Here is a 17,086-nt window from a genome sequence, read left to right on the forward strand (position 1 = left end):
AATGGTGCGGGGAGGCGGGTGGGACAGCAGGACTCGCCTCTGCCCAAGACTGGCGTGGTAGGCAGCCTGGGAAAGGGATGATTCCTCAGCAAAACCGCTCTCTTGGCCTTTGGAGACGCTTCCAGGATGAAGGAAGAGACCTGGAGGCCCCTCGGGAACAAGCACGTCCATCGGCCCCCGCCCTGGCTGCCCTGGGTGCAGGGCACCCGTGTGGGGCCCGCGTGGGCTCCCGTTCTCCTGGCCGGAGGAGCCGTGGGGCCATGGCCCTCCCTGACAGAGCCGCTGCCTGGGCCTGTGGAAGCCGCTGCTGTTGAAAATGGACCTTGAGGTGCTTTGCTGTCCAGGGTGGCAGGCTGCGAGCCCTTGGACGAGGCAGGTGGTGGGTTTTCTGTCAGACCGCTGGTGCTGCTGCATCTTTCGGCCGAGGAGCTGCTGAATCAGCACAGGGCGATGACTGTGTCTGGGTGAGGAGTCCCTGCTGCGAGGGGCTCTTCCTCACCATCTTTTCCTTGTATTTCTGTGGCAAGCCTAAAATGGCAGGACCCCAGCCTCATGGGCTTCTGCTTAAAATGGCTTAACAGCCACGGTGCTGCTCTGAAGGGCGAGCTGGGCCGTTTCAGACCTAGCAGGGTTGTGACGTGCTAATACGGTAACTTCACAAGCATAAATCATCCCAGGGAGTGAACGTCTGAGTGCTTCGCTTCTGCCAAGCGAGGAGCTTCGTGCTGCGCCGGATCCTGGGGAAGGAAGCGGGTTTGATGGACCTGCCTGCTCGCTTGCTGCTCCCCGCAGCCTGGCTCCGAGCAGGCAGGATCCGGGCTCGCCCGCGGGAGCAGAGGGAGGCTGGGCTCGTGTCCACATGACGAGCAGACTTGCACAGTTCTCTGGTGTGACCAGATTATACAATCTCAGTGCATAAAATAACCAAAATTTATAGCCAGGCCTTCGGAAATGATATCACTGTCAGTTGTTTTATGAATGATGCTGACTTCTTTGTTTGGCTGTACAAACTGTACTTGTGTTCTCGTTGTTTGAAAAACACCTACCTTCTCAGTTGTCTGTGTTTAAAAAAAAACCCTTAGAACAAAAACATTTTGTTCCAAATTATGTGGTTTCAACAGCTTAATCCGCTTGACTGGCTAGCATTCGAACTGGGAGCTTCCCAGTTGAACTAAACTGTCATCTGAACAGTAAGTTCTTGCACTCTTACTCTTTGAATAATGGGGAAGGACTTTCCAGAGTCCAGACAACTCACTGGGTCTTCTTATTTCAGAGAAGGGCAGTGACTTGGTACCAGAATCAGACTAATTCCTGCTTGCTTTGTTTATGCAAGCTGTATTTTCAAACTAGGTGGATGCAAATCAGGTGAGAGAGAGACAGTCTGTAGTTGTCTGTGGAAAGGAGAATGGAGCCAGTGGGTTAGAGCATTAGCAGGGGACCAGGTTCCCCCTTCTCCTGTGCCCTCCTTGAACAGCCCTGCTGGTTTTTGTCTCTGACTGGGATGGTTGTGACCTTTGCTGACGCTGCTGGTGCCTCTGGGGAAGGAGACGGCTGCTCGCCGGTGCCTGGCGAGGGGCAGTGGCGGTTTTAGGGTCTGTCCCGCTGCAGAGCGGCGCGGCCCGAGGGCAGGGCTGGGGGGTAGGAGCTCCTCTCCCGTGGCCAACCCGCAGCGGTGACTCTGTGCTTCTCTTGGTGAGGGGATGTGCGAGTGAGTGGACGCCTTCAGCTTCTCTTCAGTGCCCTTCTGTGTCACGGTTGCCAGAGTCCTTCTCTTTAATGCCAAGAAGCTCCTCCCTTGCTAGTGGTTGGAAGGAATATGATGTCCAGTGAGGAGTGGAGCAGGGAGTGTAACATCCTCAACTAAAAACTAGTGTTTGTTTTTTAACTGTTCTCCATCTCTTGCTGGCTTCTTCATGGCTCACCTGTACAGCATTTTGTTATTATTAAAAAAGCTGAAACACTTCCCTGACGGTGCACTCTCGACAGAAGCGTCTCTGGAAAGCCAAGACAGCGAGCATTGCCCACTCTGAGTCAGTGTTTAAGGGCAAATATTTGTCCAGGTGCTGTGTTAGCATAATATTTCTAATGTCAGGCCAAGGGCATAAGTTCTGGTGCAGATACCCAGAGATATGAGTGGCGGTAGCGAGTTTCAGTGTTTGAGAGGGTTTGCTTTTGCCAATACAGCTGCAAGATATTGTATCCAGACTTTGGCAGCCTGTAACGAGACTCGGCACTGAACAACAGTGATCATCATTCTTAACCTTGCTATTCTGAAGTAGCAGTGTATTCCTTATTTTAACAAATAAAGGCACATGGGGAGAGACCGGAGGCAGAGGAGCAGAGCTGTGTGCTGGTGAACTTGTGGCTTGAACGTGCAAGTTACCCTCCTGAGTCAAGATGCTCAGATTTTCAGTGAGAAGCTGAAAAATCAGCTGTGCAAGTACAGCGTGAAGGAAGGAAGTTTAATAGCTCCCAGCAGGCTTGTATAATCCGTATCACAGCGCTCCTCGTGGCTTCACCAGCCTGCTGATAAAATAAACTTTGTCTGATAAAATTTCTTAGAGTAAAACCTTGTGCAAATTGCTCATGGAAACAGAGTTTTTGGTTGCCATGCCTTTTCTGGCAGGAGAGTAGGACACCTTTCCCAAATTTTGAGATGCTGTTATTTTTTTCAGTGGCAGAATTGGCTGCCTTGTCTTAAAAGTCAAGGGAAAATGTAGCATTCTTGGTATATTGAAGTTGTGTGAGGGGGTTTGCTGGTTGGTTGGTTGTTTTTAAATAAACTAACATGTTAGTTTTGTGCAGTCTTCCCAGGGAAGCAACTTTCAAACATCCTTACCCTTTGTCTCTTTCCCTCCCTGTCCTCTCGCCCTGTTTTAGGTCCGGATTGTTCTGTCTCCCGTCCTCCTTTCCCAAGCACGAGGACCCTCCTGCTGACGCTGTCACTAATGGAGTTGCTGATGGCAGAGATGCTGTGCTGGGCAAGACAGAGCCGCAGCCTGCTGCAGAAAAGCCTCCCAAGGGTAACGGTGATGAGCAAGTACCCCCCCTCCTGCCTCCCCCTCCACCTGGCAGCCTCCCTCCTTACCCCCCTTACTTTGAGGGAGCCCCCTTTCCCCGCCCGCTGTGGCTGCGGCACACCTACAACCAGTGGGTTCCTCAGCCGCCGCCACGGACTATAAAGAGGACGAGGAGGCGTTTGTCACGGAATAGAGACCCGGGAAGGCTCATCATGAGCACGATCAGGCTGCGGCCGAGGCAGGTGCTCTGTGAGAAGTGTAAAAACACTCTGAACCCCGAGGATGCCAACACAGCCAGGCAGAGTGCTAAAACCAGGAGGAAGCTGAGCATTCAGGACAAAGAGCAGAAAAAACACAGTGACTCCGACTACGTGGAGAAAAGGAACAAAAGAGAGAAGAGAGAGGATGACAAGTTTTCTGGGGAACTAGTGCATCGAACACCAGTTATAAAAATATCGTACAGTACTCCACAGGGAAAGGGCGAAGTTGTAAAAATCCCGTCCCGGGTTCACGGCTCAGTCAAACCGTTTTGTCCAGAGCGAATATTACAGAACGGAGGGGAGGACCAAGAGGAGACCAGAGACTCTGAACGCTGTCGAGAAACCAAATGTTTAATGGACAAGTCAGCAGGCAGCCAGCTTGCTTCCATTCCAAAACTGAAGCTCACGCGGCCGGTGCATTCCAGTGCGGATGTCCCACCCCCAAAGATACGGCTGAAGCCCCATCGCATAAATGATGGTCAGAGTGTTTCAATTTATAAGGCAGAACTGATTGATGAAATCAGCGTCCTTCAGAACAGCAGGGAGTCCAACCCAGGCGCGTTTTACAATGATGAATCCACAGACAGAAATTTAGCTGAGATATCTTCAGGGAGTTCAGGTGAAGACGATGATTTTAAAAGATTTCCCCAGGGTAAAGATGGACATGATAACTTGGCTTTCCTTATGAATTATCGTAAAAGAAAAGCAGATTCTTCTAGTTTATCAGTGTGTAGTAATGACAGTCTAGACGAATCCAAGTCTTCTAGTTCAGAAGTGACATCACCAGAAATGTGTGACTTTTTGCCTGGTGATGATGCATCCGTCTCTTCATCTTCAAAAGATGAGCGTAAAATTGTGCCGCCACTGACAGTCAGACTGCACACCCAGAGCGTGTCCAAATGCGTCACAGAAGATGGAAGAACTGTTTCAGTGGGGGATATTGTTTGGGGTAAGATTCATGGGTTTCCATGGTGGCCAGCTCGTGTTCTTGACATAAACCTTAGCCAGAAGGAAAACGGGGAACCTTCATGGCGAGAAGCTAAAGTATCGTGGTTTGGTTCTCCAACGACTTCATTCTTATCTGTTTCAAAACTCTCTCCTTTCTCTGAGTTTTTCAAACTGAGATTTAATCGCAAGAAGAAAGGGATGTATCGGAAAGCTATCACGGAAGCTGCAAAGGCAGTAGAGCATCTGACTCCAGAAATAAGAGATCTCTTAACACAGTTTGAGACATAACTTTGCCTCCAGTATCAGGTGAGTGCTTGCTGGACTAACGCTTCCCATGAAAAACCTCCTTGTGCTTTTTAATCTACATTCCGCTGTGTGTTTGCATTTGCTTCTCCATGAAAACCGAGGTTGATGGGTGTTAAACTTAAATGCCTCGCTGTTAGTGGCTGGCGGTGATTTCAGAGGTGAGAGGAACCTTTAGTTCCAAACCTCTGGGGGGGACCATGGGAATAGGAGCCCCCGCTCGCGGGGGGAGTACAAAGCAGATGTGAGGGAGCAAGTGTCGCTTGTTCAGAGAGCTGATAAAATTGTAGCACTGTGTTAGGCCGTTTATTGTAGAATGTGGTGAGTGCTGAGGATACTCTGTGTCAAAACTAATCCTGTGTGGCTGGAGGACTAAATAGGTCCTTGGCTTTCTTTGAAACGTTTTTTGGTTCAGAGAATAAAAGTCTTCTTGGAACTGAGATTATATTTATCGTATCTAGGTTCAGATGCCCAGCAGTTCCCCATAACAGTTGAGGGCCCTTGGAGGGCCTTTGCTCTCCTGCAGTTTCTCTGACCCCTCTGGCGTCGATTTCTGGATTTTTTTATGAAAGCACTTTCTTTATGGATCTTCAAGACAATTGTACCAAAAACTGTCTTTAACTGGGGAACAATTTTTCAATATTTCTCGTAGCAGTTGTGGCTGAAATCTGGGTGTATTGCTGGGGAATGGCCCAGGTCATCACATTAAGTTCTTCTGGGCTTCACTTGCAATCTCTTTGTCTGAGGAGGTGGGGGTGGGACATGAGGTGGGAACATAAACGTGGGAGATGACTCATTGCTTCCACGTTTTGCTTTTACTGGTTGCAAGCATGGAGGATGGGACTCCCTTTCTCATCAAACAGTCAAAACTTTGCCCAGGCGCCTAAAAATACAGGATGTGGTGTGTCTGGAATAGAAACACCGTCTGTTACAGTTGATGCTGCCTCGGACACTGCCCTCCGTGAAGTCCATGGGAAAAATCCAGCAACTCGAATAAGATCTAGAATTGTTTCACAACCTCCCAGTCACCACTATCTAGACAAGACTTCATCTGTGATGCGATTAAACAAGGGGAGGGATTAACTTTCTGACTGAAAACCGTAACTAATCATTATGGAGAGTCTTCTTGTTGAAGGTCTTGCTTTATACAGTGTGATTCATTATGTCGCCCCCTAAGTTTTTCTGCTCTTTTTCACACCAAGGACTGTGTGTCTGCCAGCCAGTACTACTCCTGCTCGAGACTCTGTGCTTCTCTGTCTGAGCTGTTGTGGTGAGTGGGACTGTGGGGGTCAGTCCTGTGTCATCCTGAGGGGATGTACCCTCTGTCATGATGGCACTTCACCACCTTCTTGAGGGTGATGAAGGACTTCCTTTGCTTGAGTTGTTACTCCGTCTTGGCAAGCCTGGCTGGAGTAAGTAATCAGAGGGTGGCATATTCATCCTGTGTGCCCAAGGTGTCCGGATGACTGGGCACTCGAGGGAGTGAAAATGTAGAACTGCAGCAGCAGCATTTAAGCTTCATCCTTGATTTTGCCCCTTCAAATGCTGCTTAACTCTGGCTAAAGACTTGATTCTATCAGGAGTGTTTGGATTGGACCCAAAGTCCTATTAGCTGGGTCTGGAGTGTAAATAAACCTGATGCCCAGTATACGCTGTCCTCGCTGGGGAAGGAGCCGTGCTCAGAATCTGTCGCCCCCGTCCCGACAGTCTGTGTGTAAGGAGCAGCAGGGCTGGCTCGGCCGCGGGCTGGCCGCGGCGGTCAGGCTGTGTGACGCAGGGGAGCTGGGGGCCACGAGCAGCTCAGAGGCCAGGCCTGGAACCCGAGAGGGGAGGATGTCTGCCTAGTCCCGTCTCAGCCGAAGGAAGGCGCTGCCTGTGTCACCAGTGAGGGCACTGCGGGTGTGCTGGTGGTAGCGCTGGGGGCAAGGCCTCCGGGAGGAAAGGAAGCACTTGCTCTGGAGGAGACCTGCGCTGTTGCAGGGACAGCGGGCACCTGAGCAGAAGGGCTGGACCAGGTCTGTAAGCTGGGGGAAAGAAGAACATGTTGAGAGTGAGAAGGAAATGGTGGATGTCCTGGATTAGACCAGACCCTCCCTTTGCACGCTTCGGCCAAGGCTCTGTGCGTGTGTATGGCTACGTAGGTACGTTTAACACATCTCGCCGTGTCATCGGCCTCCTGCAGCTGGCTTTCCACGGGTGATTTTCTGCCTTACGTGTGCCTAAGGTGAGCTGCCAGCACAGCCTGCCTGTCTGGAGATGACGTAATGTTGGATAAACAACTGCAGTTGCTCCAGACCAGAAAAGCAGAACAAAACAACTTCCCGTGTTCCACGTGTCACACTTACTTAGATTAATGATTAGACCAGCATGTCTAGTGTTTTGGTACCTCAGTTGTAAAACAGCTCGTTATTGTGGAGACTTGCCCTGTACCTAGTTCTGTTCAGGAGGACTGAATTTTACTGCTTTCCCTGAATTTTCCTAAGGTAGAACTGAAATGTTTCCATCAGTTGCTCACCAACTGCTCTTTCCTGAAGGGTGTAACTTAAGTTTTCACTGATGTTTGCAGTTGCGGAGTCCCAGGACCACGATGACACTTGAGCTGCAGTTAAATATCTGAGAGCTTTGAGGCCTTTCAGGGCAGTACAGCCTTACATCAGTTAACGCAGTTTCGAAGAGCAGGCATCTGGCTGGTCATGCTGCACGTTGCCAGTGTACAATCCGCCGTGCTGCGGCTTCACCAGCAGCTGCACGAGGGCCTGTTGTCACTAACACAGACCAGGAGCAGGAGCCCAGGAGGTGCCTTCCGTGGCTGCGCTTTGCTAATGCCACTGCTGCTAATCCTGAGCACGGCAGAAGTTTGTGGCTGTTGACACTTTCTGTTGTGAAACTTTCTGTCTCCTTACACGTGACACTATTCTGCAAAGTGTGGAGGGCAGTCACTGGAAAAAACGTACATTTCAGGTGATTTGTGGATACATACAAAACTGGAAGCAGTTGGATTTATTTTTTTTTAAGTTGGGTTGGAAAAGCTTGTATGATCACTTATGTTTTTAACATTTTGTCCTTATACTTTTTTTTGCAAAGAAAATACTTTATTAAAAGCTTATTGTTAGCTGACTAGTAAAACAAGGTTTCTGGAAAAACAACAGACAAGACTAGCAACCTGTAGAAGTCAAATTTGTAAGAACACTTGATTTAGAGTGGTACCAGGAGAAGAGTGCCCACTCAGCATCTTCTCTTGCCACTTTGCAGCTCCTGCTTGTGTGTCCCGCGTGGCCAGGTGCTGCCTGTGCTGCCCGCGCTCCGCAGGTGCCTGTGCTGGGGCTGGGTGCTGGGTGAGCTACTCTTGCCTGGTTTTAAAGCGCCGGACACTGTCCCACCTCCACTCCTCGTGCTTTTATGACCGCAGGCCTCTTGTTGGCAGAAGGTGACCAAGGCCAAGCTCGGGCAGTGCCGGGGTAATGGGCAGCATTACGTCCCCGCAGATCCTGACCTGGTAGGCCGGGCCCCCGTGCCGTGTTGGCAGCCCCGTCCCACGGGGTGGGAGCTGGGGTGAGCCCTTGCTGTGGCTGCCTGGAGGACGGTTGCCGTTCTGTTAAGGACAGCCCGTCCCAGGGCTGGGAAGTGGGAGCGAGGCCGCGGCGTCGCCTGCGGGGCGCTGAGCACGGGTCTCAGCTGGGGCAGTGGGTCCTCGTGTAGGACTTGCCCTGAGAGCCGGACCGGCGGGCTTTGGCCCTCCAGCCTCGGCCTTTTTCTTGGAAATAAGGAAATCTCTTGTGCTTTTGCGTTTTGCTTTCCGTTCACTTCCACGATAACGTCATATTTAAACTTGCAGCTGCATAAATGTCAAATTCCTTCAGCCACCCAATGGCCTTTCGCTGTCTTTCACAGGGGTGGGCACCCCAGCTTGTTTCTGGTTTTCTCAGAGCAGGTTGCTGGCGTACGCGTGTTCCACCGCCGCAGAGGTGCCATCGAAGGGCGTACGATGGTTGGGGAGGGGGGTCACCCCTGCACAGGGCAGGGACGGGCCCTTCGGGGCTGGGGGATGGAGATGAGCTCGGCTCGGTGGTGGGCTGGGGCACAGTGGGGAAGGAGACCCGTGCTCCCCACGGCCACCCTGTCCCTGCTCCAGGGAGCGCCTCGTGCAGTGGGATGGGGCTTTCCCCGGAGCCCGCGGTGCCCTGGGCCCGCTGCCTGGCAGGAGCGTTGGTCGCCCGGGGCCGCAGCAGGCTCAGCACCTCCCGCAGTGCTCAGTGCCTTCTGCTCCCTCCTCCTCCCGAGGGGCTCCTCAGGACAGATCTCCCCTCCCTGCCCACAGCCCTTTCACAGAGTAGAACCTTTTAGAAAAACTGCTTGTAGATTTTCATACACCTCTCTGCATGAGACTAGTTTACAATATGTATATTAATTTGCTTTGGAAAATCCTTTACTCTTCCTCCCTCTCTTTATCCCCCCTACCCCCAAGCTGTGGCTGTGGAACCATTAAACTTGAAAATACCGGCTTTTGGAGGTTTTCATTTTACTGCTATTAGCTTAATAGACCCTTAGTATCAGTACATTTAGCCATTCATCACAAAAAGCACGCTGCTACCATGTACAGCAGAATCAAAGCTTATTGCATACTTGCTATATATAGTAAGCTCTAACGTAAAATTTGGAACGCTGGGTTATGACTTCACCTTCAAAGATGTTCAGGGCTTTGTATGTGCATGTAGCCAGGACTGCTTGCCAGCAGTTTATGAAGCAACATAAATCACTCTTCTTTTTCCTTTTACTTCTTCTCTCCTGCTCTACCAGTGGCACAAAAAGGTTATATAACTTTATATAAAGTTGTGGTGGTTGCCGTTCTAGCTAAATTTTTAAAAACACCTGCCTGGTTATGTGAAATATTTCAGCCCAGAAGATGAATGCTTGAGATTTTTTCTGGCGTGGTTTCTAGATGGTTCAGTCAAGTAAAACCAAGCATCCAACTTAATTACTGTTTCTCAGTCTTCCTCCAAGCAGCTTGGAGTCAGCGTCTCTGCATATTAATACAAAGTAGAAGAACAAGTCTAAAATAGACTGCATCGCATATTTGTGTGCCCCAGCGCGGGGTGTCTGGGGCTGCACGTCTGGTGCCATCCTGCTGGTCTCCCTCTTCCCGAAAGCGCTTCCACATTCGCCTTGTGACCGCTGTGGCGGCAGTTGGAAACATCCAGATCTGCACTGCTGCTTCTCCCCGCTCGTGCCATCTGTTGCCCCTCTCTCCCTCCACGCTCTGCTCCCGGGTGTGTTTTTTGGAAATGCCAGCAGGCCGTGCATTGTGCTATTTCTAACCGCAGACGAGCTGCACAGATGCCCGAGAAGGCGATCTGCTTACGTGAGCTGTAACTTCAGCCGCCAAAGGAGATTTGTATCAGCCAAAGGGCTTAACAACTCCCTTGGAAGCACGGCAAGCTGCGCCCGGAACTGAGGGTCTCCAGGCCCCACCTGGAGCTTCAGGCATCTGCTGGTTGGGCTAGGTGACCGTGCCAGGGGTGAGCGTCCTGTGCTCAGTGCCGGTCGGAGCCGCGCGGGAGCAGGGTTTGGGCCGGGGGCTTCCCGGGGAGGCAGGGATGGGCTGTGAGGCCACCAGAGCTGCCTGGACAAAGCGCCTGGAAACTGTTTTTTCTGAAAACTTGCACAGATCATTTGAAAATGAGATTTCCGTAGCCTTTCCTGTATTGCATTTATTGAGTCCTTTCCTCTGTAAACTCAGAGTGGCTGCAGTTCCCCTTTTCACCCCGGGCAGGGTGAGTTCCGCGGGGTGGGACCCGAGGCTGACATGCAGTTCTCGGAGCAAGCGGCGCTGGTCAGCCCAGGGGGCAAAGCCCTTCCTGAGGGAGCCCTCTTCCCTCTCTGGGGGAGGCTGGGGAGCTTGGCCCCTTCTGCTGCAAGTAAACAGGTTATTGGCAAAGTGTTGAGCACCTCCAGGTTGCACATACAAAGGCTGCTTTGGGCCCAGAAGGAACTGGGGGTGTTTGGAAACCTGGGGAGAGGTCTGCCTAGAGGAGGGTGCTTGTTCCTCCAGAGGAGAGGAACAAGATGTTCATGCAGTAGCCCTGTGCGGCGGCTGCTGCTGGGGAGGAGCCCTGCTGACTCAGCTGGGTGACACTTTAACACTGAGCTGTGAAAGGTAGGACTTTGCTCCCCAGAATCGACCTGGAGACACTTAAATGTTGGAAAGCTTGCAAACTGTTGGTTTTCAGCCTTGATACTTCCCTGAGTACCCATCACTGCTGCTGGGATCGAGCTCAGCTGTGGGCTGAGTGGCAAACGTCCGCCTGGTCAAAGACTTAAGGAAGCAGCTGCATGCTGGGGTCCTGAAAACTAGATGAGGATGGGCTGGTGCCTGGTTTATTTTTTTTAAATCTGCTGGATGCACGTTTTGCACTCTGTATGTACCTTTACAGAATATATGGGCTTTGCATTAGCTAGCTGATGAACTCTTGCCCATCCTGAGATTGTGTCCATCTGAAATAGGCCTCTGGTGCCCAGCAGTGATGACAGAGATGGGGTTTAACACCTTGATTTTGGGAGCACTTGTGCTCTTCATACCTGCAGTCCCTGCACCGCGGATCTCCAGCTCTTCTATCAGTCAGAAAGTGCCCTCCTGCTTCTCCTGGTGCCATCTGTGCCCCAGCACAGCGTGGGACCTTGCCAAGCTCAGGGCCGGCGGCATCGCTCTGCCAGGGAGCGCTGGGCCAGCCCCGGTGCCACGGGCAGCAGAAGGGCCCTGGTGCTCCGGTCCCTGCAGCCGCAGCGCGGAGCGAGGGCCCGTGTGCGGCTGCTCTGCCCGCGCTCCCCGAGAGGGAGGTCACCAGCGCTCCCCGGCGTCCTGTGCCCGAGCCATCCCGCACCGACCCTGCCAGCTGCCCTGCCTTAGCCGTGTCCATCTCCTGGTCACTGGGGCTGTGTCTCTCTGGAAGGGAGGAGCAGGGTGTCTTTTTAATGAAGGCTTTTTTTCATTAAGTTAACATCTGAAAGAGTGAAGCTTTTAACTGACATACCCATTGCTGTTTAATCTGTATTAGATCCTTGCTATTGTTGGATCAGACACTTTTTTCTTTATAAAGCATATTGCCTATGTGCTCTCTGTGGCTCAAGAAATCAATTGTAGCAAAAATGCTGGTGTAACTTCCCTTACGAATGATGACTTGCTCTATTTTGATTCAAGCCAACAGCTTGAGCCTTTTCTTCATGCAGAAAGCAACCCTCTCCGAAAGCAGAAAACCTTCAAACCTGACAGAGGATTTTTCAGGGAGATGCTCGGGTGATGAGGTTTAAATTGGAGAACATAGTTGCCGGCCTGTTTGAGTCAGCTGGATGCTGATGCCTTGGGAGTCGGAGACGGTTCCAAAGCCCCATCCGGCAGGTGGGGGGTCCCAGCAGCGATCCAGCCCTCACCTCAGCCCTCCTCCCGCAGGAGGAGGCCCGGGAAGGAGGGACTCTCCTGAACTGTGGCCAGCAGCAGCCTCTGCCCTTCCACAGGCACCTGGGGCTGTTCAGCAGGTTCCATCTCCAGGAACCCAGCCCCGGCAGAGCCGGTCGGCTGCCTTCAGAGGGGCTCGGGGTCCCCTGGGCCCCGCGTCCCCTCCCCAGGGCTGCGGGAAGACACAACCACTTGATCCTCCCGAGCTTGAGCTGGGCTGCCTCGCTGCCCTCTGTCCAAAAAGAGTGATTTGGTATGCTCAATTACAGCCTGCTGTTAATTGTGATACAACTAGAAATTATTCCTCAAAATAAGCCACTTCTTGCTGCCATGGCTTCCCAACATGCAGGGTAAGCGGGGCTTGTGCTGCTCGCCGGGCTGGGATGGGAGAGGGTTTCAGTGCTCCAGGGAAGCCTTTCGCCTGAAGGAGGTGGGCCCCGAGCTCCGGCTCGGCCGCACGTGCGTGTGTCTTAATCCTGACCTGGAGCTGGTCTGTGAGCATCGGCTGGCGGCAGCGGAGCAGCTGGGGACACACAGGAACCCCTCCTCGCGCTGCACCTCGCTCTCACGAGGGCAGGAGGGGGTGTGGGGGTGTCCTGTGCTTGCGCCTCGACCCACCAGAGCAAATGAGTCCCCCGAGTGGGTGCGAGCTGGGTCCTGGCACATCCACACCCTTGGGATGCAGGGATCTCAAAGACACATCAGCTTCCTGCACTCGGCTGCAGCGGTTAAATCTGAATTTGTGAATGGCTTTATTTGATCCAAAACTTCTTTTTTTTTGTTGTTATGAATAAGCGCTTGGCTTCAGGAGAGCTTTCTTGGCTTTCCTTTCCACGTGCAGCTTAGCGCGGCGGCTGCGGGTCACGCCGTTGTCCTGAGTCAGTCGGTCTGTTATGTGTTAGTTACTCATACGTGTATCGAGGCCACCGCCATGCCCAGAATGTAGTTTTAAGCCACTGCTCCATCTTGGAGATTTCTTTTTTTTAACAGAAACCTCTGTATTTTTCCAGCAACAGAGTGAGACTGTATGAGAGACAGTGGCTGTGTGGCTCCTCTTGAACACACGTTGAGAGCCCCTGGGTCTGCTCAGGAGGGTGCTTAGAACAGACACCTGGGCTGCGGAGCCCCGTGCTTCCCGGCCGGGGACGAGCGCCCATGGGCACGTGGAGCTGGGCAGGCTGGACAGGTTTCCACGTAGAGCATCAGCTGTTCTAGAGCAGTTTGCCATCTGCTCCCCTGAGGAGAGAATCCCCCATCTTTGCCCCCAGGTCATGCTGGCGAGCAGCTGCAGCTCGGCCTCATCCCAGTCCCTGCAACAGGGCACTGTCTGCCCTTGCAACGAGGCCTTCCCTGGGAGGTTGTTTGGCTTCAGGCTTCTGCTTCACTTCCTTCCTCCAGGTGTGAAAATCACAAACAATGCAACTGGCCTGAGGGCTTGCTGTTACCTCCTCAACAAAAAAATGCGTTTTTTTCCTGTTTAGACCGACTATTCTCAGTCTGTAATCTGTCTCCAAAGGGTCAGCTTTCTGTGAAAACCATTTGAGGGATATTCTGCCCAGTCCATGGACTCACTGAGTTGGGAGGTGTAAGATAATAAGCCTGCAAGTGAGCTTGTTGTGTGTTCTTGGAAATCTTGCCATGCATCACAAGGCAAACGAATAGATTCTCCCACAAGATTAAGTATAAATTTATACTGTGCCAACTATAGGTAATAGAGCCTTGTTGTGAGACATCCCAGTTTCTGAGGAGCAGCGTGATTCTGCTGAATGCTGAAGGAGTTTATGAACCCAGTCACAGTCCCTCTCTGGAATACAGGTTTTCGGGTAGATGTTTGTGGTGCGTTGAATCAGCTCTTTGAAGTGTCAATTGTATGGGCCATACTGAAGATCGTTCTGGATGCTGAGTCTGGGCAAATCACTGTCGCTTTTGGTTCCGTGCCCGCAGAAGAGGTGCTGCTGCGTTTTCAGCAGTGCTGGAAATGTGATCATCTTCCTGTGTTCTCTGTTGGTGCTCTTGGCTGACTGTCCTCTGTATTTGCAAGTCACAAACCTCAGCTGTGAGGGGTTTCTAAAGGTCTTTGAGCTTTTGCTTCATAGCATCCATCCTGTTTGTCAGGAACACGGCTTTGAGCCTGTGGTTCTGACTGGGCCACGTTGGCTGATTTGGTGAGGATGTGTGTGTGTTAGGGCTGTCAGACTCTTGCACTGGCTCAAACTGAGTTGTGTTTGACGTGTGGTGCAGTGGTGCTTCTGCAGTTGAAAAGTGTAAGTGTAGATCTCCGTGCTGTTTTTTCATTCATTTCTGCATCACTGAGTTGTTTCACGTGTATTCTGGTTTCTTGACTTGATCTTGAAGACAAGTGGGTCCTCCCTTCGAACTCTTTCAAGGCTTCCACTCCGTAGCCTGACTTAGAGGGCCGGTGCAAGTACCTCTTGTGTGCAGGGATGAGGACGTTACGTGCTCCAGGATGGGGACTTCTCGTCTTCCCTAGTTTTTTGATGGATGGGCCCATCCCTCTCCAGTAGCTGTGTCTCTCCAAGCCTGGCGGGATGACAGCAGTGTAGCCTGTCATGCTTGGGTAGCTTTGGCACCCTTTGGGGGCTGCCATTTGGAGTGGGTGGTTTTGCACTTCTGGACGCAGCGCAAGCGTCTCCCACGCTCTTCCCACCCGAGGGCTGCTCAGCCGTGGTCGGGTGCGCTCGGATGCAGCCACCTTCGGGGGCTGCCTGGTCCTGGGAGAGCCACGGGCCGTCCCGTGACCCGCGGTGCTTCTGTGGCCTGGAACGAGCAGAGTTCGGGGTGGGCAGGGGAGCCTGGGGCGGGGGGTCCCGGGGAAGGGGGGCATCATTCAGAAGGAGGTGGGGACGTGGCTGCTCTGCCTCTTCATGAACACGTGACCGGGCACTGCGGCAGCGGTCGGTGTCTTGAGCAGCTCCAGGTACTTGGAAAAGCTTCTGTATGGCTTTGCTCTCAAGGGGGAAATAATCCTATTTTATAGATTGTGCTTGAAAAGTGGAGGCAGATGTTCCTCACGTGGCTCTCTCTGTAGGGACTCGTGGCAGATTAACCTACAGTAACCCACCCCGAACCGGGACTTAAAAGTCTTTAAGCCAGAGACTGAAGATTTATTATCATCACTGAAATTTATATCACCTCTCTCCTGGAGCAAATTCCCACTCTTTGGGTTTGTTAACTTGAGGAGTTTCTTCCAAAGCTGTAGCTGCTGCTGTTTCTGCCTGCTGGGCCAGCTGGGAGCAGAGGAATTCCCGGCTATATTTAGAGGAGACCCGGAGCATATGCCTCGCTGATAATGCCGGTCCGTGCCGTGCCGCCTGCAGTAACCTCTCCCTCTTTCACTTTCTTCAAGGTAACGGAAGATAAGAGCACAGCTGTTCTTCTAGAGGGTCACGAAGTCTGTAAACATCCTGACATGCTCCCCAGGAGAATCTGGAGGTTGCCGTGTGTGTGGCAGAAGGACGAGTTTCCTCGTCAGATTGCACTGCTTTTCATCTGGGACAGGTGACAGGCACCGGGACTTGGCATTAGGTGGCTCTTCTGGGCTGAGCCTGGCGGGAGAGTCTCGAGGATATCTTACCCTAGAGTGAGACTCTGACGAGTCGTACGGCAGTGAACTAGGAGAACAGCAAAAACCACAACTCGGAATGTATTTATTACTTAAAACTTAGCTATTCTTGATAAAATCCAAAAATTTACTGCTGCTGCTTATTTTACTTACAGATTTCACACACTTGTTAATTTTAAAGCTACCAAACTGTACTCTGAGAAATGTAATTGGAGCAGGACATGCAATAGAACGAAATCATTGTAGTGTCTTAAGTACAATGGACTCACTTTTGTGTCTATTAAAACTTGGAAAATGTGCAACACAGAACTATGTGGCTGTCCTTGCCTGTGCTAAAGCTTTGTCCTGGCGCTCAGTGCAGAGCTGAGCCATTCCGTGTTCTCAGGTACGTGAAGAACCGCTCGCCCGGTGGCGGGGGTGGGTGTGTGTCCTGAGCCTCTGGGGCCGGGCTGGCTCACGCTGCGCGCGGAGGTCGGTGGTTAGACCTGTGCCTCCCGCAGTTAACGTTTGGAATGGACTTTTGTGCTCGCACCTAGCCAACAAAGGTAATTTAAGGCCCTGTGAACACATGTTGTTGGACAGGAAGGATTTTCATCTTCTCACGTGGCCAGAAATGATTAGCGGCCTTTAAAAACCAGAAAGCCTACAGCTTTTGTACCACATTTAGAGTACAAATGGTTTACAAACTAAAGAGACCTCCTACCGACCAGCTTCTGAAACGCTATCGGTTAATTGTTTTGGTTTTGCGATAGTCTAGCTTCCTCTTGGATTCCTTCAGTCTAGAAACATTAATTTGTGGCTAATCTGATGTTGGAGAAAACAGTTCAGAGCTGTCCCTGCTAGGTTAAATGTTGTCTGCGTGTAGAAGTGGCCGTCGAGCTCCAGGATCGTTGCAGGTTCTGCTTCCTGTTTGTTTGTACCCCGTTGCAGCAAACACTGATGAACTCTTGTCGAATTCCAAGAACGAGCAGAGCTTCCCTTTTCTGTTTAACAACAGTTTAACAGGAAGAGTTCAGCACCAAAAAGCCCCTTCTGCCGAGCCTCAGGAGGAGCACACGATGAGTCAAATGTGTTTCCCTCAGAACAGTTGGAAGGCTGTGGTGTGAAGCACGCAGACCAGAGCGCAGTGCTGAAGGAGGACATCTGTCTCCCAAGACCGATTTTGGCCACCTCTGCAAACAAATCAATAAGCTTCCTGTTTTCCAAAAATAAGTGTAAGAAGGACAGCAGTATATAGGGAAGGGATGTGCTCTGCACTTTGTGTAAAGCCTTTGTGCAGCAGCTGTTTACCTGGGCACCCGCTGCGCCCATCTCCGGCGCAGAGGGCACGGCTGGCAAAGGTGCTCTTGTGCAGCGCGCGCCTGCTCGCCGAGAAAACAGTCCTGCCTTTCTTAGCCCCTGTCTGTCCATCTTCAGCAGTTTCTTTGTGGGTTTTTCTTTTCTAGCATCTTCTCGAGCTAGGCCTTGGGTTAGCTGATGGCTCTGTGAGGTAGTTTCTGTGTTTTCTGCTTACACAGTTCTT

At 51.7% G+C, this 17,086-nt stretch overlaps 1 protein-coding gene across 1 annotated transcript; it reads left to right on the forward strand.

Annotated features, from left to right (window-relative positions):
* Positions 1-780: 780 nt before the first annotated feature.
* On the forward strand, positions 781-15,866 carry PWWP2B (PWWP domain containing 2B; the record flags this gene model as incomplete). Its single annotated transcript, XM_026851571.1, has 3 exons — positions 781-887; positions 2,881-4,534; positions 15,349-15,866. Coding segments are annotated over 2 exons (1,743 nt in total), but the record flags the coding sequence as incomplete, so codon positions are not given.
* Positions 15,867-17,086: the final 1,220 nt, after the last annotated feature.

The sequence above is a fragment of the Athene cunicularia genome (assembly GCF_003259725.1).
Source record: "Athene cunicularia isolate RWA chromosome 6 unlocalized genomic scaffold, athCun1 chr6_part1, whole genome shotgun sequence".
NCBI lineage: Eukaryota > Metazoa > Chordata > Aves > Strigiformes > Strigidae > Athene > Athene cunicularia.